At 34.3% G+C, this 26,946-nt stretch overlaps 1 protein-coding gene across 1 annotated transcript in view; it reads right to left on the reverse strand.

The window, feature by feature from the left end:
• Positions 1 to 26,946, reverse strand: part of LOC123562455 (uncharacterized) — a 332,370-nt gene that overhangs the window by 1,886 nt on the left and 303,538 nt on the right. The window contains exons 2-4 of the mRNA XM_045355091.2: positions 1,985 to 2,239; positions 642 to 787; positions 205 to 291 (exon numbers count right to left, since the gene is read on the reverse strand). Of these exons, the coding sequence (XP_045211026.2) occupies positions 205 to 291; positions 642 to 787; positions 1,985 to 2,220 (469 nt within the window). The 5' untranslated portion in view covers positions 2,221 to 2,239. The remainder of the gene's footprint in view (positions 1 to 204; positions 292 to 641; positions 788 to 1,984; positions 2,240 to 26,946) is intronic.

Genomic DNA, 26,946 nt, shown 5'->3' on the forward strand with positions numbered 1-26,946 from the left:
TTTAGTTCAAAAAGATTAGAAATGTCAGTTTTAAGAATAAACGCTAGACATGAAATAAAAAGCTGAAAAGAGCAGCTGCAGCTTTAATATATTTTAACCTTAAGAAACTTAACTTGCAAATACAAATACTACACGTAAGGTGCAGACGTTATGATGAAAAAGAAATATTTAATGAGTAAGCTTGTACATACAAGTAATACGTACTTCCTTTGAAGACTTGATTAAAATAGCACTTCAAACTCATATTATTTATTGAGCATGTGTGTTTGTAGTTGAAACCATATGCTACATCTGAAATATGTACAGGATATCAAGTTTAAAGGTACATCTATTTTCTTCAGTACCCGATGGTATTGACTAAAGACAAAACCTTTGCAGACTAATCGGTCAAGACTTCAGATTTGAAATAGCTGGATGTTGATACGCATCGAAGGTGTTCAAACTAAATTAACTACGTCTAAGTGAAATAAGTTTTATATTTTCACTAAAATGAAAACACCAAATTCAGAAGAACAACAATCGCCCTTTTACTGGCTTGGCAAAATTCTCAAGTAAATTGTTAACAAATAATTATTTAACTTGATTCAAGAAATTGGATTGACCTATGACAATCAGTGACTAAAACTCTCGGTAAATCTTACATTCTGCCAGCCAGTCAGCGACATTTTCTCCAGTGCAGTAAATAGACAGCCAGTCAGTTGTCAGCTGAGATACATCTTCAGAATTTCCACACAAATGTATCACGTTTGACCTACGAATACATTCCTTGTACTTCGGAATTACGTTTCTGTAAAATTTACAAACACGTTATCATATCCAGCAATTTAAAGAGTATTTTCTTAGAGAAATCGAACACTGTTCGTTAAAGAACGAAATCTGATCAGTGAATACGAGTTGTCAGGGTCGGTTCATTTAAACTTGAACCTGCTTGTGCGACCAGTGCAGACCGAAAATTAGCTTGCACGTCCGTGCAGGCTGGTCATGGTCTGCACTGTTAGCCATTCAGTGTGTAAATTTTCAGTGAACACCCCTTCAAATAATAAATGGTATTGCCCAAATTTAATGTTCGACCAGTGCATTTTAAAGATTTAGCAGGCTAAAGGTTGACGTATATATGACTACTTCTCACAAAGTGGGATCGCCGTACAAAAACTTGACTACCACTAGATTGGTCACTTTGCCCAAATTATGACCTTAGTTCTCATAAAGCCAAACACAGTAGGTAAATTTCAATCCAAAATTATTGTGTTTTGTAAAGATTTTTTACTTTTTTTTCAATGAATGTACATGGGAAGCAATAAATTTCTAATTGCAAGAACTAAGGTACATGTAGCTACAAGCTGGTCTGGAATTTCCAGCATAAAGAAAACTTTCAATACCTGCAATAATTTTCTTCAATGCTAGATTTTAATTATAACGAAATCTAAAGTGCTTTTCCGACTTTTTCGGCCACTTATTGCGTTTGAAGTGTTATTCAAGAGAGCACCTGTTATTGAAGCAATGAAATCTCTCAGTTTATAGCTAAGTATGTACAAAATTCTTTGTAATAAACTGTTGTTAAACATTATTTGTAATTGGTTGACATGTCGTGTTTAAGCAATTAAGATCCTTATAAAATTGCACATTTTATTAAGCGTTTATATACTTTTATCCGAGCTTTTTTTATCCGAACCTTTCATTTAGAGTAAACATGGACGTCTCTTGTTTATGTAAAATAAATTATATTTCGTATATATTTAGATGTAACTGTCGTTTATTTCAAGATAAATTGACAGAAATACACCAAAACATTTGTTTCTTTTCATTTTTTAACACACTTTGTTCAAATAATTTTATATGCTATCTCAAACGTTGCGAGTAGCATGCTTCAAAGATATTGAGATACCGAAAACGTCACTCTGAGCTATTTTTGTCAACAATCTGTGCTTATTGCTACTACTGAATATGTCATATCAAATATTTAAACAAACATTGCCTGGTTTACCTACAAAACGCTTGAATATCTTCAACAAGTTCGATCTGTGTAAGCTCATCCATATATTCTGCATAACCCCCAACCGACAGCTCTTTCAAAATATGCAACAGTCCTTCCTGCCGACGACACTCCTGCACTAACTTGGTAATAGTTTCATACTGTTCGCACGATCCAGCAGCGTAGATAAAACATTGGGAAACCAGTGTACAAAACAGTACAGCTATATTTTCAAAATATGACTTCATTTAACAGCTTCAACAGTGTCTGGAATACAAAAGATACAGAAGCTGTAATATAGCACTTGAGGAGACAGTAACTCGTAATTTCGATTTTGACAATCAGACAGCAGTTCATAATACGGCTTCTCAATTAGCTGTGTGAAGTTGGCTAAACAAACGACATACGACATACGACATTCAAAAATATTGAATGTCGTTCATTGCGCGACATACGACATTCGAAAATTTTGAATGTCGTCCATTGCGGGACATACGACATACGACATTCGAAAATTTTGAATGTCGTCCATTGCGCGACATACGACATTCGAAAATTTTGAATGTCGTCCAGAGCGCGACATACGACATACGACATTCGAACTTTGGCAAAAAAGTTGAATGTCGTTCAGAGCGCGATATACGACATACGACATTCGAACTTTGAAGAAAAAATTTGAATGTCGTTCACTGCGCGACATACGACACACGACATTTCAACTTTGAAGAAAAAATCTGAATGTCGTTCACTGCGCGACATACGACATTCGAACTTTGAAGAAAAAATTTGAATGTCGTTCACTGCGCGACATACGACACACGACATTTCAACTTTGAAGAAAAAATTTGAATGTCGTTCACTGCGCGACATACGACATTCGAACTTTGAAGAAAAAATTTGAATGTCGTTCACTGCGCGACATACGACAATCGACATTCGAAAATTGGCCAAAAAATTTGAATGTCGTTTAGTGCGCGACATACGACATTCGACATTCAAACTTTGGCCAAAAAATTTGAATGTCGTTCAGTGCGCGACATACGACATAAGACATCCGAACTTTGAAGAAAAAATTTGAATGTCGTTCACTGCGCGACATTCGACATACGACATTCGAACTTTGAAGAAAAAATTTGAATGTCGTTCACTGCGCGACATACGACATTCGAACTTTGAGGAAAAATTTTGAATGTCGTTCACTGCGCGACATACGACATTCGAAAATTGACCAAAAAATTTGAATGTCGTTCATTGCGCGACATACGACATACGAGATTCGAAAATTTTGAATGTCGTCCGTTGCGCGACATACGACATACGACATTCGAAAATTTTGAATGTCGTCCAGAGCGCGACATACGACATTCGAACTTTGGCAAAAAAGTTGAATGTCGTTCACTGCGCGACATTCGACATACGACATTCGAACTTTGAAGAAAAAATTTGAATGTCGTTCACTGCGTGACATACGACATACGACATTCGAACTTTGAGGAAAAATTTTGAATGTCGTTCACTGCGCGACATACGACATACGACATTCGAAAATTGACCAAAAAAATTGAATGTCGTTAACTGCGCGACATACGACATACGAAATTCGAACTTTGAGGGAAAAAAATGAATGTCGTTAACTGCGCGACATACGACATACGACATTCGAAAATTGACCAAAAAATTTGAATGTCGTTCATTGCGCGACATACGACATTCGAAAATTTTGAATGTCGTCCGTTGCGCGACATACGACATTCGAAAATTTCGAATGTCGTCCAGAGCGCGGCATACGACATACGACATTCGAACTTTGGCAAAAATTTTGAATGTCGTTCAGTGCGCGACATACGACATTCGAAAATTGACCAAAAAATTTAAATGTCGTTCACTGCGCGACATACTACATTCGAACTTTCAGGAAAAAATTTGAATGTCGTTCACTGCGCGACATACGACATTCGAACTTTGAAGAAATAATTTGAATGTCGTTTATTGCGCGACATAGGACATACGACATTCGAAAATTTTGAATGTCGTCCGTTGCGCGACATACGACATCCGAAAATTTTGAATGTCGTCCGTTGCGCGACATACGACATACGACATTCGAAAATTTTGAATGTCGTCCGTTGCGCGACATACGACATACGACATTCGAACTTTGACCAAAAAAATTGAATGTCGTTCAGTGTGCGACATACGACATTCGAACTTTGAAGAAAAAATTGAATGTCGTTCACTGCGCGACATACGACATTCGAAAATTTTGAATGTCGTCCAGTGCGCGACATACGACATACGACATTCGACCTTTGGCCAAACAATTTGAATGTCGTTCAGTGCGCGACATACGACATACGACATTCGAACTTTGACCAAAAAATTTGAATGTCGCTCAGTGCGCGACATACGACATACGACATTCGAACTTTGACCAAATAATTTGAATGTCGCTTAGTGCACAACATACGACATACGACATTCGAACTTTGACAAAAAAAATTGAATGTCGTTCAGTGTGCGACATACGACATTCTGTATACTTGTTTGACAACATTCTCTCATCACTATTATGATTACTTGGTCGAATACAAAGCATCTGAGCCACGACAATGTGGTTTAGGCCCTTACGAAGCTATAAAGCTGGCCTACGGAAGGTTGGTGTTGATACCTACGTGCCCGCCTATGATAAAATAATGCTCAGACTGGGGGCAACCGGGTTCTTCCCTCACCATTTAAGCTTTGAAAGTAAAAATGTGTGGATGTGACGTTCAACCCTCAAAACCGTGATCTCCTTTTTTAGTATTTACTTCAGGAATTTCTTCAAAAACATTAAAAACATAATGCATTATTTTTTAGACTGTCTTGTTTTTCAGTTTAAAACATTATGTAGTTGCATATCATTCTTCACGACCCTTTCAATTCATTTCTGTTAAAGAATAATTATGTATATACCATCAGTATGCAAATCTGTTATTTTATTTCCCGGATATCAGCTGGATTGGAGGTGCTAGGTTGAGTAACTATCGGTTCATTTTGCGCTTTATTAGTGGTAAGATCTTAGGGAAGTCGTAGTAATTGTCGTATGTCGCGCAACGGACGACATTCAAAATTTTCGAATGTCGTATGTCTTATGTCGCGCAACGGACGACATTCAAAATTTTCGAATGTCGTATGTCGTATGTCGCGCAACGGACGACATTCAAAATTTTCGAATGTCGTATGTCGCGCAATGGACGACATTCAAAATTTTCGAATGTCGTATGTCGTATGTCGCGCAATGGACGACATTCAAAATTTTCGAATGTCGTATGTCGCGCAATGAACGACATTCAATATTTTCGAATGTCGTATGTCGTTTGTTTAGCCAACTTCACACAGCTTTCATAATGTACATATACAAAAACTGCAGTTATTCATAAAAACCCACAGACAATATAGCTGTCTAAAATATGAAAATGTGTTGAACTGACTTTAACAATTACAGACTAACTGCAATTTAAGTACAGAAAATTCATTTAACTCATCAACAGTTGATAACTGTTCTGAACTTTAAAACTGTTCAACTGTAAAATTCTTGTAAAATGGATAATGTCCTTTTATGCCACTTATACACACAACACAGTCACTGTCTTAAACTGTTTGCTTTGAAAATAACACTTAGTTCCTTGTGTTAGGGACTAAATCACTGTTCAAATTACTGTAAATTACTGTTCTCCTTCTAACTTTTACATCCAGTTTTGTAGAAGTATCAGAATCTAAATTCTGATTACCATATTTACACCAATAAAAATCCATATAAATTTTCACGTGAATCACTGTTTTTAAAGTGTACAAATGAGCGTTCATGTATATATCTACTAATCTTCTGTTGCTGGCTATGTTCTTCCCTGGTGTGTCTGGCTTGTATATACAATATCACGTTGGGCGCCATTTGTCACTTGGCTAGTTTTACTTAAAGTCCCTTTGTAATTTATTAGGAAGTATAACTGCTAGTTGGGTTGAGGAGTAGGTCCATCTGGAGGCCAGGTGTAGGAAACAAGATCTTAGTACCTTTATCAATTTATTGGTTGGTAAACTAAGCATCCTGAAAGTACATAACATTAACAAAACTTACAATCAGGTAATGCACATAATAGATACATCAGAATACCATACATATTATGATAAATGCATAAATCTCTTATTCATATGGTAATACAGGTTAAAACATATAGTTGTGTGTAGTGGCACCTTGCAGTCATTAAACACAATACTTAGTATATATATTTGAATTATATATAAACTTACATATGCATTAAAAGTATACAATTACATATTACACATGTACATAACAAAACACATATATGCTTATAAAGTTGTGGACTTAAATGGATCATCACTATAGAAAACATCACCAGCTGGACCACAACAACTCATCTGCTCAATCACACTGTGATTCAGGTTGATGGCCTGCAAATGATTAAATTGTTCAATGTGTAATTAAAGAATGAGACAGAGATATGTGAGAAGACTGCCATTTATGAAACATGATTTTACTCAAAATATACTAATCTGTCTAAATCAGAAAAGTCCAAAACTGTAAAGGTTAAAATCATTATCTATCACTTTATGAGACCAGCAAAACTGATAGGAACCTTATAAATGAAATTAACTAAACTCTGACTAATAATTCCATTCATTTAAAACTAATACATTACAGATTTAAAATAACTTCTACCAAATACATATACACAGTATCAAAGCTTTCCAAGTAGTGAGATATTGATCATTGATGCCTAAACCAATCAGAATACAGTCTTTTAGTGGGAACAAATTGACCTAAGGTCAATACACCTAACTGGACACAAACTGCAACTATGGTTAAAGGGAGATAACTTAGCTTAAACAACTACTTAATCCAAAGCCTTAAAATCAAGACTGTCACAATAATTTAATGACACGAATTTTGTCATACATTTCTTTTTTTGGAAAACTCGTAGATGGCCTTATTTCGTTAGCTGTATTCAGTATTTACTGAACAGTGTGTTCTGAAAGAATGCGAAAGCAATACTATATATATTATGTCAGTATGATAACTTTTCAACTTCTAAGTCTGGTAATTTTAACATTTGAGAGAACAGAAATAACCTATCCCAGTACATGTACTAGATTTGTAGATGTTCTTACATGTGTGCACCAGTTTTATGATTTTGACACTGTACTACGATGGCGGTCCTTTTTGGAAGTGGGGCTTTTTGACCCGTATTCTGTCGAAATGTGTACACTTAAAGTTTTTTCTGATATTTCACCTCTGTATCAGAATGTTTTTCATTTAGGAATTCATGGATTGACTGGAAATTATCACTTCTAATCTACTGAAAGTAGGTGGATTTTTTATTTGTTCTCGTGTATTCTCTTTGCTGTTGTGCAGAAACCTCCTTTCTTTACATGTATACAGTGGGCGTCGAAAACGACTAGACAAGCTTACTGTTGCTCGAGTGGCTTTTTTAAATTTCTGACTTGCAGCCACGGCTAGTTTTGCCATCGGATAAGCCGGGCTAGAAAACGACATGCACAAAATAACCGTGTATTTTGACAAAATTGTGCATCATTTTGGAGCCAATTGACTGGATTATCATAAAACTCTGTGCATAATTAGCTCGACTATTCGAAGAATACTCCAGCTATTCTAGTCACCCTGGCGTCGGCGTCTGCGTAGGCGTCGCCGTCGGCGTCACACTTTTTGTTAAAGTTTTGCGTGCAAGGGTATATCTCCATATACAGAAGAAATATGGCTTTGAAACCTTTGGTGAATGATTCTAGGTCATTGACAACACTAAACTGATCAAGTCCCATAACTTTAACATGTATTTTGACTGAATTATATCCCTTTTGGACTAAGAAAATCTGCGTTAAAGTTTTGCGTGCATTGAAACTTCACACACCTCATTGGGGTCAATAACCTAGGTCACACATCAAGTCCCATAACTCTGGCGAGCATTTTGACTAGGGATGGGAACGAATGTTCGAATATTCGAATATTCGAAAATCGGTCGAATATTCGAATATGAAAATCAAATTCGAATATTCGTAAATTATTGTATATTTTTTTTTTCAAAATAAGTTTCATTGATTTTGGGCAATATGAACCAGACATACAGAATAAAACCATGTCATGTTAGTTTATCACGTATCAAAAAATGTCCAATTATTAACAAGAAAATAGCAATGCATAATTGACAGGGGCCATCGTTACTTATTAACAGTTTGCAACAGGCGTCAATGTGTCAGATGCATGTCAAAAGATGTCCAATTAACAAGAAAATTGCAATGCATAATTACCTGGGGTCATCGCTACGGATTAACAGATTGTATTAGGCGTAAATGTGATATCTTTTTATCTTTTGTTCATTTTTATTGGCGCCTGTTTTATGTAACAAGTTGTAGATTTTTTTTTTCGAAAACAATACCAAACTTGTAGATATTGTCGATCTTTTCACAATATTTTGTACGACGTTTCAGATCATCCGCAGAATCGGTTTTCATCCGCAATCGGCCGTATTCGAATTAAATTTTGAAGTAGTTAATAATAAAATCAAGAAAAACGTATGACTGATGCACAAGTTCATGTTGAAGGAGGTTTAAGTCTGCCTTACTTGCATTTTACACGACGATTTTTACACGCCGATTGAAATTTTTCAAAATGGCGGCGGTAAAACAACAGCGCGTCACGTGTTTAAATGGGACGACCTGCTATTTTTAGATAAAATTGCGACGGTCTAAATTATAATCGTTTTGATTTTTTGTATCATTTTGAAGCTAAAACACTGAATTAGTTAAATATGTTCATGATTATACTGACAGAATCGTGAAATAAAACGCTAGGATGGGCGGGTTTCGCTATGTAGGATCGGGTTACCCGAAATAAACATTTTTTTGGCCTTATTTACGTTGATCCACGCTTTAAACAAATGAATACGTTGTGTATATGCCAATCACTTAATAAGAATTTAAAGCTTCCATTAAAACTAACCGAATATTCGAATATATTCGAATATGGCAAACCGAATATTCGAATATTGATTTCAGTATTCGTTCCCATCCCTAATTTTGACAGAATTATGCTCCTTTTTGTACTTAGAAAATAGGCATTAAAGTTTTGCGTGCAATGGCATGTCTCCATAACTACTGAATTGAAACTTCACACTTCTCCGGGGTCAATACCTTAGGTCACACACCAAGTCCCATAACTCTGGCTTGCATTTTGACAATTTTTTTATTTTGACATAGTTTATAATACCCCTTTTGAACTTAGAAAATCTGAGTTAAAGTTTTTGGGTACAAAAGCATATATCCATAACTACTTAAGATATTGCATTGAAACTTCACACACCTCATTGGGGTCAATAACTTAGGTCACACAACAAGTCCCATAACTCTGGCTTACATTTTGACTGAATTATGCCCCTTTTGGATGTAGAAAATCTGCGTTAAAGTTTTGCGTGCAAGGGCATATCTCCATAACTACTGAATTGAAACTTTACACTTCTTCGGGGTCAATACCTTAGGTCACACACCAAGTCCTATAACTCTGGCTTGCATTTTGACAAAAATTTTATTTTGACATTCTTGGCACACCTATGTGGGGTCAATAATTCTTGGGTTTTTACCAAAATTGGTTCTGAGTAGTCAAGCGTGCTGTTTTATGGATAGCTCTTTTTAGAGTCATGTGAGAATTGTCGAGCGCGCAGTCTTATGGACAGCTCTTGTTTTATTTTGATGATGACCAGGTTATGTAGGGTCAAATACTTGACCATAAGGGCTAATCATAGAAAAAAAGCTTTTATTTATATATAGTTTGCAATTTTTCTTGCATCTAGATCAAACTTGGTATGTAATTTATACCGAAAGTCATTCTTGAATTGGGTCATGTAGGGCTAACATTGTCAAAACTTTGAAATAGAGGGCATAGTATGTATAGAGAGTTTAAACGGAGCATGTGTTAAGTTTTGTGTTTCGGATATTTTATCAGTTTCTATTGTTTTCTACAGAGTTGCTTGCAAATCTATTAGAAACATGTACTGTATTGGGATAGGGTGATATCTATTATCAATGAGAACATTTGTACATTGTAATTTTAGAATACAGTTTTGCAAAAAAGACAATTTCAAAAAGATGGTAAAATTGTTATTTGTATTTATATATTTGACCTGTGACATACATGTGTGACCTTGACCTTTGAGTCATGCATTCCAGTCTTATTTGTTGTATATCTATGCTGCCCTGTCATCTTGTTGCACCTTGTATTTTTAGATTCTTTTATTGAATTATGGCGATAAATTACATAAAGGCTTGAAAATTATGACATTTTAGTAGAGTATTTGACCTTTGACCCCCAATATTTGTTATTGATTTTTAAATTTTTCACTAAAATTTAAATTGCCATTGGTTTTCTCCATCATCCTCTATCATAACATAACAATATTTAGAGAATATGGTGATAAATGAAAAAAGATGCTTCAAAAATGATAAAAACGTGTATTTTTTTAAGGAACATTTGATCTTTGACCTTTGAATGTGGCGCTGACATCTGTATGTTTAACCAAATTATTGCTTGTTTTGATTGTTTCCAGCATAGGTTAACTCTTTGTAAAGTTATTTGTAAACCATTGACAAACAATTTGGTAGTAGTATTTTACATAAAATATCAATGTTAAAAAACTGGGTGGGGTAATTTTACCCCATATTTCATGTTAAATTCTGTATCTAAAAAGAAAATTAACGACTTAGACCTTTACCATTCAGCATTGTTTTTTATATTTATTAACTATGTTTAATTAAATTAAATTTATATCTATGTATGAAATAAATCTAATCTATACAAATTAGGAATTTGGTTGTTTTTCTTCAAAATTGTTGTTATACACAAGGTTTGAAATTGAAAAAATTTTTTTTTGAACTCATAGACCTATATTTTTTTCAACATTTTTGGTATCAACATTGATTTCTTAATCACATGTCAAATTATTAAGAAATTATGTTCATGAACTCAAAAAATATTTTTGGTATTATATTCTCAAAAACTCTAATTTTTGATAGATGTTTGTTTTAAGCCCTGGTCACATGTTCAGCATGTGATAAAATACCGAAATCAAACTATTTTCACATCAGATTGACTTATCTTAAGTCTGTATTGATATTTTCAAAGATTATGGTATTTTTTTTCATTTGGATTAATGTACATTGCAAAATATATACCATTTTTTAACCCCATACCCCTATTTAAAAGTGTCAAAAACTTCACCAAAGCATTTTATAGTGTGTCACTTCAAATGGCATTTGCGAAAAAATGAAGTCAAAGACCCCCTATTTTTTAAGCTTCAGTTAACCTCAAATAAGTTAGACTTTTGAAAAAAGTGGTTTCAAAAAAAGTTATTCGTAGGACAAAAATGACCTCAGACCAGTCTACTACCTTAAGAGTAAACTTAATGGCCCTTAACAGCAATGTGATGCCCATTAAATCCTACATTCTGTAAAATGTGATTCGTATATTTTCAGAAGCACAATTTTTTGGTTTGTTTTCGGCTTGCACTCGTCCCATTGAATGCTTATAATTCCAGTCCCATATTGTTCTAAAATGGACTTTAATCACAATAGATACATACTACGCACACATTGTCTATAATATATCACGATGTTATATTTAGTTGCATTAAAGTTATTTCCCCTTGATACAGTTACGCCATTTTTTTCAAATGTTTGCCAAATTGTGTTCCTACAAAAAATCGGATTTATTTCAATGAAAATCGGATGAAAACATATTAATTCATTTGAAAACATCAATCTACATTATTTTGGTAAGGATAAATACGAATTGTTGCATGCCACTCTTTCCGGGCTTTTTTTCTGTCCAAATAATCAGCATTTGTATAAGAAAGTGGGTGGGGTAAGGAATTTACATCATAAAATGTGTTCAGACCAGTTAAGATTTTCAAATTTTCCAATCCTTGAGTAGAAACTAAGGTTTATAGAGAAGTGAACAGTACACATGATTGTGAAGATTTACAGTCTGATTTAAATTCATTTGGGGCATGGGCAGATCAATGGCCTCTTCGTTTCAATGAATCAAAAAGTGTGGTATGCTTGATTGGGGGGAGCTACTTGTGATGCAATGCCTCAAACATTTGCTCTTAGCTGTTTAAGTGCATGCACCTGAGGATAAAGTACTGAAGGAGAGCTTAATTGTGATCGCCCATTGTGCGCTGACATTGTCATCAACAGTTCCTTTTTTAATACACCTGACGCCTAATGTCTGTACCAATGAAAACTTGGTCAGAATGTTTGTCAATATGAAAATGTTGAATAGTTAAAACTACCCACATTGTCACTTGATCTATTAAACCGGTACCAGTAAACCCTTCTCAGTACAACACAATACAATACAATATCCATTTAATTTCTTATTTCATATGAACATATGACAGAATGAGGATACAATATCCATTTAATTTCTTATTTCATATGAACATATGACAGAATGAGGATACAATATGACAAATATTTGTACGAGGCTGTTACATGTGTTTACATTACAAAATAACGAGAGAAAAAAGAAGAATCAAATATTCTTCTAGCATTTTACAAAACAGTACATATGTATAGATACTATCACATGTGTAGTAATACGTAGTTTAAATCAATACGGCAAATATCAATATGAAGTGGATTATCTTAAGATGTCTAATTCTGATGGCAAATTTGCATGGCCCTTAATTTGATACACCATTAAAATATTACGAACCCATTAAAATTGAATCTGACATATTTAATGAGACCATTAATCAATTTTAATAATTAACGGCCATTAACAGAGTATAAAAAAATTAATGGCCCCATTAGTATTTACTAATTAATGTGGAATTAAGGGGTACTTTTTTAATGGCACATTGAATTCATGCCAATTAAAAATGTTCATGGAGTTTTAAGGAGCCTATTAACTTATTTTAATGGTTTATTTTAAGCAGCTTTTCATGGCCATCAAAGTCATTTTAACAAGGTATATTTTACCAGGGTTTTAATATACTCATTTCATGGCTTTTTAATATATGGCATTAAAACTATTGTCATGAAAATCCCATTAAGTAGTAAGAAGTAATGGGTGAATTTTAATGGTGACCTGTTAAAACTCTGTTAAAAACATTTGAAAAAATTAAGGCCAATTTCATTACCCTTTTAATGGTATGTGCATCCAGTAGTGATAATCGTTGGAGCTGTGAAACTCTGGTGAGCGATATAGGGCCAACAATGCCCTCTTAGCTTTCTTCAAAAATATACAAGACATTGGTTTTCTCCATATTGTGGTATTTCCACTATTTTGACAAATGATGTAATTTTGATATTCATTTATATGCTTAAGGTGGAGTGCGACCTTTAAATTTTTTTAAATACATCTATGAAAAATTAACGAAAGAAAATTGAGGATATTTCTGATTTATTCCCGTTTTCCGTTTGGCTCATATTTAAGTCACTTTTTTTTTTTGGTGCGCTGTCAAACTTGGCCACTAACGGCACCTTTTGGGCGTCATTTCTTGGCGTCATTTTCATTGTTTCTGTAAGGTTTGCAGCATATCCGTGTTTTAGTTGGAAGCGGACATGAATGAAATTTATATATTTTTAAAAGATTTAAAATTCCCTTTCCTGTGGTATAAATTTCGTGAATGGTCTATGACGTACCTTAAGATTATGACGCATTATAGCGTCAGACTTACACAAAATGTAACGTAGAGTTTAGCTGGAAATTTGTCCGTTTTTCGAGTATAACATTTTTTCGGGTGAGGAATTTTGTTTAAATTTCAATCATAAATGCGCAAGTATATTTACTTGCGTTTGGTTAACTAAAAATTGTATGTCACCGAATTCGTTTTTTCAGTACGACCGATTTTGTTTTCCCAACCCCCGAGCTAAAATGCGACGTTATTTGGTGGTATTTTTAAAATTACGCTAAAGTTTCGGACGATTTCGGAAAACTTGTACTATGAAACATGTTGTCGACATTCTATCGTAAAAATATACGTTCAATGAAAGCATATTCTTAAATATAAGAAATAACACACATACAGTAAATCGAATAATAATAATAGAAAAAAAGAAGTCCCGACTAGTTTTGAGTTGCGAACTTTTGGTTTTTACTTCAGTTATAATAAACGTTTTTAGCGTTCGATTTTAATACGTGATTTTAATGAAATTACTTCTGTCAAAAAGCGCATCATTAAATTTTTGTATTATCTTCATTATTAGTATTTGATGTGAATATGTGTTATAATGGACTCATGCATCGTGTTAGAATCGAAATAAGAAGTTCCCAAGTGAGATTTATCGTAGAATACATCTAATGTTTTGGTTGGGGTTAACGTCGCACTCCGTAGAAGCAATATAAAACTGATCAGGAGTGGGTATGGGTGTAGGGACAATGTCATAGCATATGAGTCTGCTGTTGTCTTGGTCATTGACTAATAAAGTTTGTGTCGGCAGATTACTGTTGCTCTTTTATCAAAATTCCGATCAAAATTTATAAATTTTGTTGTTTATTTTTCTTGCTCCACTTGCACTTGTTATTGTAAATACATATTTAAATCTGAAAACACTTAAAATTCTAAATACATACATGATTTCAGATGCATATATACTACAGCTGCTATTGACCATAAGAACAATTTGCTTAATGGCAATTGTCCATCACTAGTAAAATTTGGAAGGATAAGCAACCGTGTCTGTAACAACAGACTATGAGTTCCAAAGCATTATTTCCTAAATAAAAACAAGTTACCTATCCCATAATCAAAGAGAATCAACGACAGCAAAAAGAACATATCATAAATTATCATTAAGACTTTGTTATCCTCATTGCCATAGTATAGCACTCAATTTCAGTCATATAAACTATCACTTCATTAATTTCTACATGGAAATCATACCGTTATGACAATATATGTCCGTGTCATTATACTGCAAAGCACTTACCCAACCCTACAACACTCCGTCGAGGGAGGGGTTAGTATAAAGAAACCAAATTTCAATTCCAGCCGCCTTCTTCTTATGCCCTTACACTCATCTCCCAAAATTTATTGCAGAAAAAATACATCAATCAAAATTAATCATGCCATGAATTTCCCAGTCCAGTACTTCCACTTTATATTTCCCGCAGTAGTGCACTATGACAAGTCTATATCTGCATGTAGTTCTCGTGCGGCTATCAGTGTGTAACATTATTAACCGTTAATAAGTAGGCTATAGTATTCATACGACTTTATAACTATGCTTTGCACGGAATGTCACAGGTCAGAGGGTTGGGTAGACTGGCTGTACTAATCACTATAACCTAGCGCTGAGTCAACAAACTGTAGGGAATCTAAAATGATAGTATATTCATGGCATGTAACGCGCGAAATGATTATACGTCCTACATCTTAATACGTTTGAAATACGGAATATTTCTTTAAAATAAAAAAGTGGAAAACCACAGGTCACCCAATACGACATAAACGCAAATGTTGCAGGTTCGGTTTGATTGACGGTAGTGGAAGTGTAAGCCCTCTAGCCCCGATATGAGCAGAACTAAACATTTTTACACATGTTATAAGTACCAGAAAGTAATTTAGAAACCTAGGATATACATATGTGCATATTGCCTTTTGTTTGAATAAACTCTCTGTCTCTGTCTCTGTCTTTGTCTCTCTCTCTCTATCTATCTAATCTGTCTATATATCTATCTAATCTAATCTAATCTAATCAAATCAAATCTAATCTAAACTAATTAATAATCTAATCTAATCTAATCTAATCGAATCGAATCTATCTATCTATCTATCTATCTATCTGTGCAATAAATACTCAGAACCAGTTAATATTTAATTACTAATATCGTCTGCACAATTCCTTTATCATTATTTCGTGATATAGATTTTATATTTCAGCCTTAACACCTGTCACATGACTTTTGTCTCTGTATAATTGTTTACTTGATGGTTTCCAATAACGTAGTGATTCATTTCACTGATTTGAAAGGAAGGCGATTGTGATATCAAAAACATGCAACAGATGGCAAACAATAACTTGGTCTAGAAATCAATATAATGCTTACAACATTTTCCTAACTGCAATATCTAAAAGATAATTTACCGTAAATTTAGGTGCAGAATGAAATAAGAATCTGTTGAAATAGCTTCATCATTTTGTCTGTTTTTAAATTGTGCATAAGTCAAAGTTTGCCCTCAGCAGTCTAATCAGTTCATAGGCATTCTAGAGTATTTACTGCAAGGTACTTTGCATATATTCTGTTGTAACACGTATGAACACATGTATACTTTATTTAAGAATTAAATGATAATTTCTGTGCGTTTATACGGGTATAAAGTACATTGGGACTTTCCTGCAAATTCATGAATCACACAAGCGATACTTGGCCTTCCAGTGTGGTTGCTTTCTAGAAGTATCAGAAAATCAAAATAAATGTCAAGATATCCTTCCGTCATCCTATAACAGAACAGTCAAAAAGGCCCGCCCACGTTCAACGATAATTCGCCTTCCGATAAAAATAGTTCCTGGTTTTGGTTTGAAATATTTTAACTCCAGTGAAAATTCATACAGTCGTGTTCTGTGATCTTTGACACCAGAAAAATTAATTAAAGCTATAATTAAATGTTCTTTTTCAAAGTTTCGGCGTCCAATTTTGAATAATTTTTGGAACATGACCATTCTGTTCATTGATAAAGTATGCTGATGTTTTAATGTATTTAAAAGTTAATGCCTTATGTAATACAAAATTAATGATGCTTGTTCTACAGAAATTAGCCTTGAACATTATGCCATTCTGTTATAAAACTTCCATTTGGCAAGTGATTTGAAGTCAGCGACCTTATCGTAGAATAACCTGAGTTTTTCGTTCTTATGCGTAAGAATATATCACTCAGGCCGTAGGCATTCGTGATATATTCTTACGCATAAGAATTCAATCATAATCACACATTAAACTCGAATGCTAACTAAGTTAATTATAATTCAAAACAATCCCGAAAATTCACAGCTCAAAACTAGCCGGGACTTCATTTTTCTATTATAATTCGAATTATAGGCCTATGTGTTATTTTCTTATATTTCAGTATACTATGCTAACATTAAACGTTTAAATTAACGAAATCATGTCGACAATAAGCTCCATAGTACAAATTTTCCGAAATCGTCCGAAACTATCAGCGTATTTTTAAAAATACCACCAAGTAACATCGCGTTTACTTCATTTTTCTATTATAATTCGATTTACTGTATATGTGATATTTTTTATATTTCAGTCTTGTCTGCTTCCAACTGAAATAGGGATATGCTGAAAACCTTACAGAAACAATGAAAATGACGCCAAGAAATGACGCCCAAAAAGTGCCGTTAGTGGCCAAGTTTGACAGCGCACCAATCAAATGTGGCTTAAATAAGAGCCAAACGGAAAACGGAAATAAATCAGAAATATCCTCAATTTTCTATCGTTAATTTTTCATAGATGTATTTAAAAAAAAATTTAAAGGTCGCACTCCACCTTGACGTATAATTACTTTAAATCTCAGTTTGAATTAATTTTACGGGTAAAACATTACGGTGATATCTAAAAAGTATAATTACTTTAAATCTCAGTTTGAAGTTAAGGGTAAAACATTACGATGATATCTAACATTAACCTTTTTTTATTTTGATTTAACTGTTCGGTTTATGTATTAAAATAAAGGAAAGCTTGATTTTAGAATCTTACGATTAATATGAAATTTTTGTATGAAGTTAACATTTGATGTAATAAGGTATTTAATCCACTCTTCTTTCTTCCTTCTTTCTCATCCCTCCTTTAGTTATTCCTTCATGAAATTACTCTGTTGAAATATTATAACTGAAAACTGTTTTCTTCTTACCTTTCAAGTTTTAGTTTTAATCCAAGGAAGAAATACTCTACACGCACTTCATTCAATAAATGTGGAATATATACATATAGAGATAGATATACCCGTAAGGCGAGTAAAGTAAGATAGATAAATACGAGGGGCGTTCAATATGTAATGTTACTCCGTATGTAGTTCCGTAACCGCTTGTTATTTTTAGATGCGGTTTTCGGTACATATATTATAGAGCAATTTATTGGGAACACAATGCTATATAAATTATAACTCAAATGATTATATTATTACTTTGAACATGCAGATTTTTATAATTTATATAGCATTATGTTTCCAATAAATTGCTCTATAATGTGCCGAAAACCGCATCTAAAAATAACCAGCGGTTACGGAACTACATACAGAATAACATTACATATTGAACGCCCCTCGAAAAGTGCAAGGAATGGTTTAACAGTGACAGAATAGCATGAATGGTAATGCAGAGTCGATGGTCAAGAAATGCAATATGATACGGAAAAATATCCATTACTTTAGTAAAGTATCGCATAAAAGAGTCTCCATTTTAACTGAAATTTGATTTACTTTTAAGCCTTAAAAAAAGATTCTCATGTAACATTATAATATACTATTATATACTGTTTAATGATATAATATTATTATATATTATGGAATTATGCCACAAGAAGAGGTTATTATGGAAGAAACAAGGCGCAGATGAAAGATCCCGTCTGTGCAATGATACATTTACGTCCCTGGACTGAAAAAAATATGTATGAACAGCATGTGAATTGCCTTTTTCCTAAACGATTTTTCTCTAGCTTATATATCGCAAACACATGGACAACAGATAAATATTTAATTTCACAAGGAAGATTAAAAGATAAAACAGATCTAGAGTTTTAGTCAGAGATTTCTTTTTGACACGGAAGTTTATCTTTAAACCAAGTAAAATAAGAACCTTGCGTGTCGACGCTGAAAAAAAGAGAATGACCATGAGAGCTTATCATATGATTATAGTATTTGCATTTAATAAATCATCAATAGCGACTACTGATTCACCTGGAAAATTAATTAAATAGGATTTATTATACAAACAAAAGTAGAACAAAACCTATTCACCGTGTCCAACGTATACGTCGCATTTACGGCGGGTACGCTACATACTCGGTATATTGTACGCTCCATTACCGGCGTTTCCTGTTGATTTTGTCAACATCCTGTATGGTGAGGTAAGAAAAACTACTTATTTTCATTGAAGTTCAACGTGTTTAAAGAAGCGATATAGTCAGTACGAGCTGCAGATCATTCACGCTCCCAATGGTAGTGTGGTTTTGGCCAGTAATTCTCTAGTTTCTTCAAAAATTCGAGTAAACTGACGTGTGAAGTCGGTTTCAAACTCGGACGCTCACTTTCAGGCTCATTTTCTGTCTCTCAAAATCATTCTGTTGACTTTTCACCTGTTTAACGTGAGAATAGTATAACAAGTTACAAATAAACATAGATTTCATGGCGTAAATGCATGTTTTAAGAGAGATTTATGCCAAAATTAGCGATGTACGCCCCATAAAACGGCGCGTCTACGGAAGTACGCCACATAAAAAGGCCGCTTTCTTTAAAGCAACTGATTTCATATGTCTTCACTCGCATCTATTCTTTCATTTTATTTACATTTTTTAACATTTATAAACGGTTATGGAATTACATGATGTAATAACAGTAATATTAATTATTCGAATACCGCATGTGTTTTTTTTCTTTCTTCAGATAAAACATGAAGAAAAAAGTAAAGTTGTCAATTGGTCAATCAAAAAACAAAAGACGGAGAACCTTCCCACTGAAAATTGCAAAAAGGACTTTCACAACGCCAACTCCAGATAAAACAAAAAACAAGTATTCGATTAAAAGTTCTCCTAAAAAAGTATCTCCCCATAAATTTGTTTTCACCGATAAAAAAAGGAAAACCATATGCTCTACACCATTTTCGAAAACACCAAAGAAAACACGTACTGATGATAATGATGACTACGAGGACGATTATGATGATTTTATGTGGGAAATTGTAAGCCATGAATCAAACAATGTAAGATACTTTTCTGATGCCACGACTCAAACATTGCCTGAAGGAAATATAGAATTTGAAGACTCGTTAAATTGCCAATCTAGAGCAACTGTAAATGAACATATCTGCTGGGAATCAGTTTTAGAGAAATACGGTCTGAAACAAGCATTTTGTGATTTCTCTAAGCTACTTGATGATGGAAAATATCCAGTGGATAATATATCGCTGATACTGTTTTTGGACACTGTAAGATTTTATGGACTGTCCAATACCTCTGGAATGTCTTATTCGGACGAGTCCAAAAGATTTTGGAAAACGGGATATAGGCTTTTTCATGCCAAGTTTCTTTATTTCATGGGCGGTCCAAAGAATCTTGGTAATGTATATGATGGAAATCAGATTGGGCACTGTAATTCACAAGACGCACGGATTAATTTCGTAGTGCCCAGTTTGAATATAATAAGTAACTTTCAATTAAGCGAAATTGAATTGCCTAAAAGAATTCCAACTGGTGTTATTCCTCAAATTTTAGACACTATATCAAAAGCTGACAGCCAGCGCAAATACATGCTTTGTGCTGATGGAAAAAAAGTTACAGTCGGTATAGATAAGTTAGGGGGGGGGATGTTGATATGTTCGGATTTGAAGATGGAGAAAATCTCACACAAAAGAGAAACAGATTAGAACAAGAGCTTAGAACATTTAATGATCTTATGCTAGATATTAAAGATGGAATTGTTGACCTTTCAGACGATGATCAGTCCAATGCAACGGTAGCAAAATTACAGAATTTTTGTAAAATTATAAGCTCAAGAATCCATGACGCAAGGGATTTGAAAAAACGTCAAAAATACGGCTTGGATAAATTTATTTCACTTGGGGGCGAGAAGTGGCGGGAATCAAAATACGTTTATGCCATCAGCGCATTGCAAACATCTATTTATCAGCTCAATGAATACATTACAAGTGCACTTAATGTTGTTAGAGGGCTGTGTAAGTGTGGAAGTTATTTGAAATCTTCAGTATCTGAGGTAACAGACTCCAGGGAGGTTGATTTCTCATACCAAGACAATATGCTACGATTAAAATCTGAAAATGAAAACAAAGATCTGGAACCCAGGTTTATAAAACAACGATCTGAATAGTGGTTTAATATCCGTGCAGTGGCAGCGGTTACCGGAAGTGGACTTCACAACTCACTTGGGTTTCGGGGACTGAAAGAATAGAAAAAAATGTTGAATAAAGATAAGCAAGAGAATTTCGATACACATAGCGACGAAGTAAAAGCAAAGCTTGAACATGGTACAAAAAATGAGATCAACGCCGTAGCTACCATTGTAGGTATTGTTTTACCGATGTACTTTCCAGGTTGCTCTTTTGTAGAAGAGGGCTGTTACAAAATAGCTGGAAACACTAGAGAAAGTCTGATGGTTGTTTCACCGGATGGAAGCATTAGACGTGTTGAATCTGGTAACGAATCCATTAAAGTTGGCCCTGCTTTAGCAGCCGTTGAAATAAAATGTCCCTATCCGAGATCTGACACACTTCCAGTCCACTATATAGTTCCAGAGTATTACGTTTGCCAGTGTTTGGCTGAAATGGTTGCTTTAGATACTTCTCGACTTATTTATGTAAGTTACTCAGCCGAATCTAGTACAGTTTTTGAAATGACTTTTGATGAATCTCTTTGGAACGATATGTGGTCTATAGTAAGTGAAATATTTGACAAAAAAGTTCCAGTAATTACGAGTAGTGTAAGAGAAGCTGCAAAGACTTTAAAACCACGACTAAAATCATTCGTTGAAAAAAATGTAGTATTTCTGGCTGAGGTGCCTTCAATGACTGCAGTTGATAGTGGACTTTGTCAGACCGCGCCAAATACCCCTTTCTTATCTGCTTGGCCAAGGCAAAACATGGACACATCTGAATTCAATGTAGCTGAAGCCATAGTACAAAATAGTATATCATGTAAGGCTACGACAGAGACATGTTATAATCTGATGCGACGAAAAGCAGCTGAAGTACTGGTTTGGGTTCTGACAAATATCGATAGAAATTCTAAAGTGGAGATTCCATGTTCATTGCCAGTGGCATTTGGTTTAAAAGACTATAAATTGAACTCTGCCGCGATGCGGAAAGCTACAAATTATGTGATAGATAAATGCATTGAAAGTGGAATTCGGGTATGTTCCTTTGCTACTGATAGTCAGTGGATTCAGTTAATGAATCGCGATTCAAATGGAAAACCAATGACAGTTTATCAACTTCAAAAAGATATCTGGACAAAAGTCAAAGCTATAAGCAAGTCTACTATGGCAAATACTATAGGCAATCTCAATAAGGTGAAAAACTCATCAGGAAATCTGGAAGACTCGTTAATATCCATACGGCTGGAAAACGGTTGTCTTTATGTTAGTAGCAAAACCCTAGCGTTTCAGAAGATAAAGACATGCACTGAGAAGTCATTATGGTCAGGAAAAACTAAGTCAAAGAGTAATGACGCACCAATATTATCTACAAACAGTGAAGATGAAAACGACGACACATTTGAATTGAATGGAATTACTCGAATACCTGAAGGAGATGTATCTTCTTTTGAAGAAATTATGACACCAGCTGTGATAACAGATGAATTAGAACAAAACCTCCAGGAAGCAATCTCAAAGACAATAAGCTGTGAAATAAATGAATTATTACATGAAAGCAGTCAAGCAGCTGATGAAAACGTGTCTGCATTAGATGGTGTGCTGACGCAAAAAGTACTTGCAAACGACGATGAGGTAAACGAACTTAATTCAATAAACAGTGATTTGTTCGAAGATAATAATTCAATTAGTACATGAAAATGATAATGATTATGTCAACTCTGACAGAAGCTCTCAGTTGCTTACACCAGATACTCTTTCAAACATATTGACAATTTTAAAGACAAATCCTAGGACATCTAAAAAGTGGGTAAATTGTACTATTCATGATCTTGAAAATACTCCAACAACAAAGTCATTAATGGAAAAACTGACGCACAAAGAATTAGATGTTATAGCAGAGAACCTGTTGCAATGCGTTTCGCAATTCCCAGTCGCAAGAGTGTCGTGGAAAAAGGAGAAAAAAATAGAATATTTGACGTTGTTAATAGCTAGAAGAGTAACAGAAATCGCAAAATTTAACATTCGGAAGAAAAAGTTGAAGAGTCCGGATTCCCTGGGTAAATTATGTTTAAAGAAGATTCAGTCAAAGGCAGTTCCGAAAGGCGTACTTAATGTTGCATATGCTAGCTACATCTACCCACGAGAATTCGAAACATGGCAAGAAAGTATGAACTTCAAAAAAGATATGAAGATAAGTGGCTATGAAGAAGAAATTCCATTTTGGTTTGCTTATCCCGAAAAGTATGGATCTAATGGAGAACTTATTGGCAAAAGTATTGACTGTTCGCATAATTATACTCATTTGCGTGTACGATCCTGTACCACCGGAATTGGAAATGTAACCGCGGATGCATGGAAGGCGGTAGCAAAATCCAATGAAACCCGCTTAAACGTTGCAATGGTTGAAGATCTTCTCGATAAACAGTGTTCGAGTGTTCCTAATGCGCAAACGAACTTTTCGGAGGAAGTTGAAATTTGGACGAGAGATCATAACTTTGTTGATGCTGCAAATTTAACAAAAGTCATTAGGGAATGGTATGAGGCATCTGATGCCCCAGGGATCTCAGTCCACGAGAGAGTGAAACGACTGATCAGTATGCGGAAGTTTATACTGAACGGTGTTGACTTTGGGCAGTTTCCACCGTGTGGAAGATATTTCAACAAGATACCATTTGTTACATTTGAGGGCATTCTAATAGATATTGACACAAAACTACAGTTGCATGGTTTTATTGGGCCGTACAATATTCGTAGCGTCGGTAGTCTTGCTGCAGAAACAACAGTTGGCATTCTTCAAGAACTCAGCCCATCAAACACCAGTTCAATAAAAGCACGGGATGTACCAGCCCTGGTATCTAACGTGGTGGAAATTATGACGTGCAAAATTAATACAAACCGGTAAGTATTAGCATAATCCTGTCAATATTTTGTATTTCCAAAACTACATTCATTTTCTTTGATTCGTGAAAAAAAAAACATTAAAGCTGTCACACACGGATATCAACCCATGTATATAATATGGATTTTAGTCATATAGTATACCACGAATATGATTTCCTAAGCTGAGAAAAATGTATATCTATTTGTAAAAATCATCCTCAGTTTAACTGATCATATTTTAACTTCCTCAAAATATTTCAGTGGATTTTTTATGAGGACGGCTAGATCCAGCGGAGTGTATCCGATCCATGAAACGGACGACACAAACAGCAAGAACCAGGACTGTAGCCAAAATACTTGTATTTCTGAAAGATGCATATTGCTAAGGTAAATTGAATATTAAACATTGGCTACTTTCTTACATGACTCCTTTCGTAAGTCGCCAGTCCATATCCTCAATATTATGTAGTTCAGGGAAAATGTATTAATTCATTCGTTTTTTGTCGCGTTTTATGGTAGGCTAGCGTTAGTGCATGTTATTTTCGTGTTATAACATCTTCAGAATTCCTTGGGATACGTTGGTTTCCTCACTCTGCGAGCACGGGCACCAACTAATCCCTCGGGATTCGTCAAATTTTATAACACGAAAGAAAAACATGCGTTATCCCTACATTGTCGCGCTCACGTGCTGTTAAAATCACATTTTTAATGCGCGTTTCATGGCAAAGCGTTAACATGTAACGGCCAAAAAACCCGGATAATTCAAAGAATTCAAGCAATAAAAATAACATGTTCATTTCGTGTTATAACATTTCATAATCCCTCGGGATACGTTGTTACCCTCGCCTTGATTGTCTCGGACATCAACGAATCCCTTTGGATTCAGCAGATGTAATAATACGAGAAAAAAAAAGACGCACGCACGTTTAACTTCTTCATATGTTACTTTTTTACTACAATTTAATATGATAAAACAACTAAGAATCTTTTAAGCGGTCAAGGCAAATAAATAATTTATTTATTATTTATTCAGCCTTATTGTTGTACATTTTTACCATCTAACCGAAGGCAAGCAATCACATGTATGTAATAAGATACCTACTATTATTTAAAAAAAATTTCAGAAATCATCCATTTGATCAGCCCGAGAGAAAGAGAGTGGCGAGGAAAATTCGCTTTGGTACAGTGTCGGGTCCATCGGTTCCAGCGCGGGGAGCTCAGTCTGTGCGCCAGTGGCACCGGAAGGACGAATCTAAAATTCTGCAATCGAAAAGACTTGGAATTGACATTGATGCAAATGTCCTTTGAAATATATACTGACAGAATTTCAGGAAACCTAGCACTTCCGGCTTTCAGTCAAATGCAGTTCCAATACTTTTTGTATATTCGTCATTTGATATAATACAAATACGGATTTCGTGAGAAGATAAAAAATAGTTGTTTAGCTTGAGAGGCTTGAATAGTGACAAAGGCCTATTCGGGGTAGGATCTTTTCTGTCGAGCATACGCAACTTTAAACAGGAAATGTAAATAATAGCACCGCAGAAAAGTAAAATGTGTTTTTGAGCATGAGATATCAAATTATTGTGAGATATATGTATCATAAATGTATATTATTCTTGATGAAATAATGGAAATTGTTTGCATTGAGTACTTACGTTTGTGTATTAACAAATATCTTAGAATGCAATGCATAAAATACAGGTTAATATCTTGACATACAAATCTGTGTATTTCTGTCAAAAGATCTGTATAATTTCTGTATTTGATATGTATATGTAACTGGAGAAAAATATCTCTTGACAAATTATATACTTCAGCAAACTGGTTAGCTCTTTTTTATCCCGTTATTTCGGTAACATAGTTTACACTGACTGAATAGCGATTATCCAAGGTTCAAGGACCGAGGGTCAATAGTTTAGACTATTTACTGGCAATCCATTCAATAATCGAATTATCATGTGACATAAGAGGTAGAAGTTCATATTTTTTTCTCTTCAGGCTTTAGCACAGAAAAAAAATGTAGTAGAACTATAGACTGGTCAATAGCACAAACTTCTTTTTGTTGTGGTCTTACTTTGCAAATGCGTGGCTCTGGGGTTGTGTTTTTAGTGCTCTTTGCTTCCGAGAAGTCTACCTTTACATATTATTTTTGAGACAAGCGACCACACTAGTGATGGACCGTTAGATTGACAGTCAACTCATTGTTCATTGTTGTTGTAACATGTGGCTAAAACGTTAGTTATATAATCTATTAATAACACAGTTGAAAGAAACAGCTCAGTATTTATCTTTTATTTATCATAAAACATAAACAACTTTCCTGTTGTCAATCACATGAAATCATATTGCACTTCGATAATTGGAGATCATAACAAAACAATATTCAATCACTACATAATTAACACAAGTGTGTTTTCGATCGCTCACAGCTTAAAAAAATGTAGTCCCATCAACTTGTGGGTATAATACTAGTATATTCATGAAATAAATTGTACTCTGTACAAACGTTTTACAGATTAGTATTTATGAAATAACGATCAAGAAAATCAAGGTGATTTATCAATTGGTGCCTACCAAACTTGATATAAAAATATATTTTACTATTACACTGGGATTAAGTTTCAATTTTCTTTCCGTTACAAGTCAGCTCGGGTGTAATTGAAATATTCGTTTGATGACAGGTTTAACACTAAACAAAAAAAAAATCTTATAAACTGCCTTTTGTAATATGTAATATGCAGATTTATTCGACTTTGCATTGTGCTTTAAGAACTTAAGTAATTCTAATTGATAAATTAAAATTAAGATTTTAATTAAAAGAAAACATTCTTAGTTGCTGATAAATGGCATGCCATTAAAACTCAAAATTATTTCCAAAGTCTTGACATGCACGTCAGACACTTTTATCTTTCTTCAAATGTAATAAAACCAGTTCCAGTACCAGTTGAAAGACGTGTGCATAAGGGTCTT

The sequence above is a fragment of the Mercenaria mercenaria genome, chromosome 2, assembly GCF_021730395.1.
Source record: "Mercenaria mercenaria strain notata chromosome 2, MADL_Memer_1, whole genome shotgun sequence".
NCBI classification, from domain to species: domain Eukaryota; kingdom Metazoa; phylum Mollusca; class Bivalvia; order Venerida; family Veneridae; genus Mercenaria; species Mercenaria mercenaria.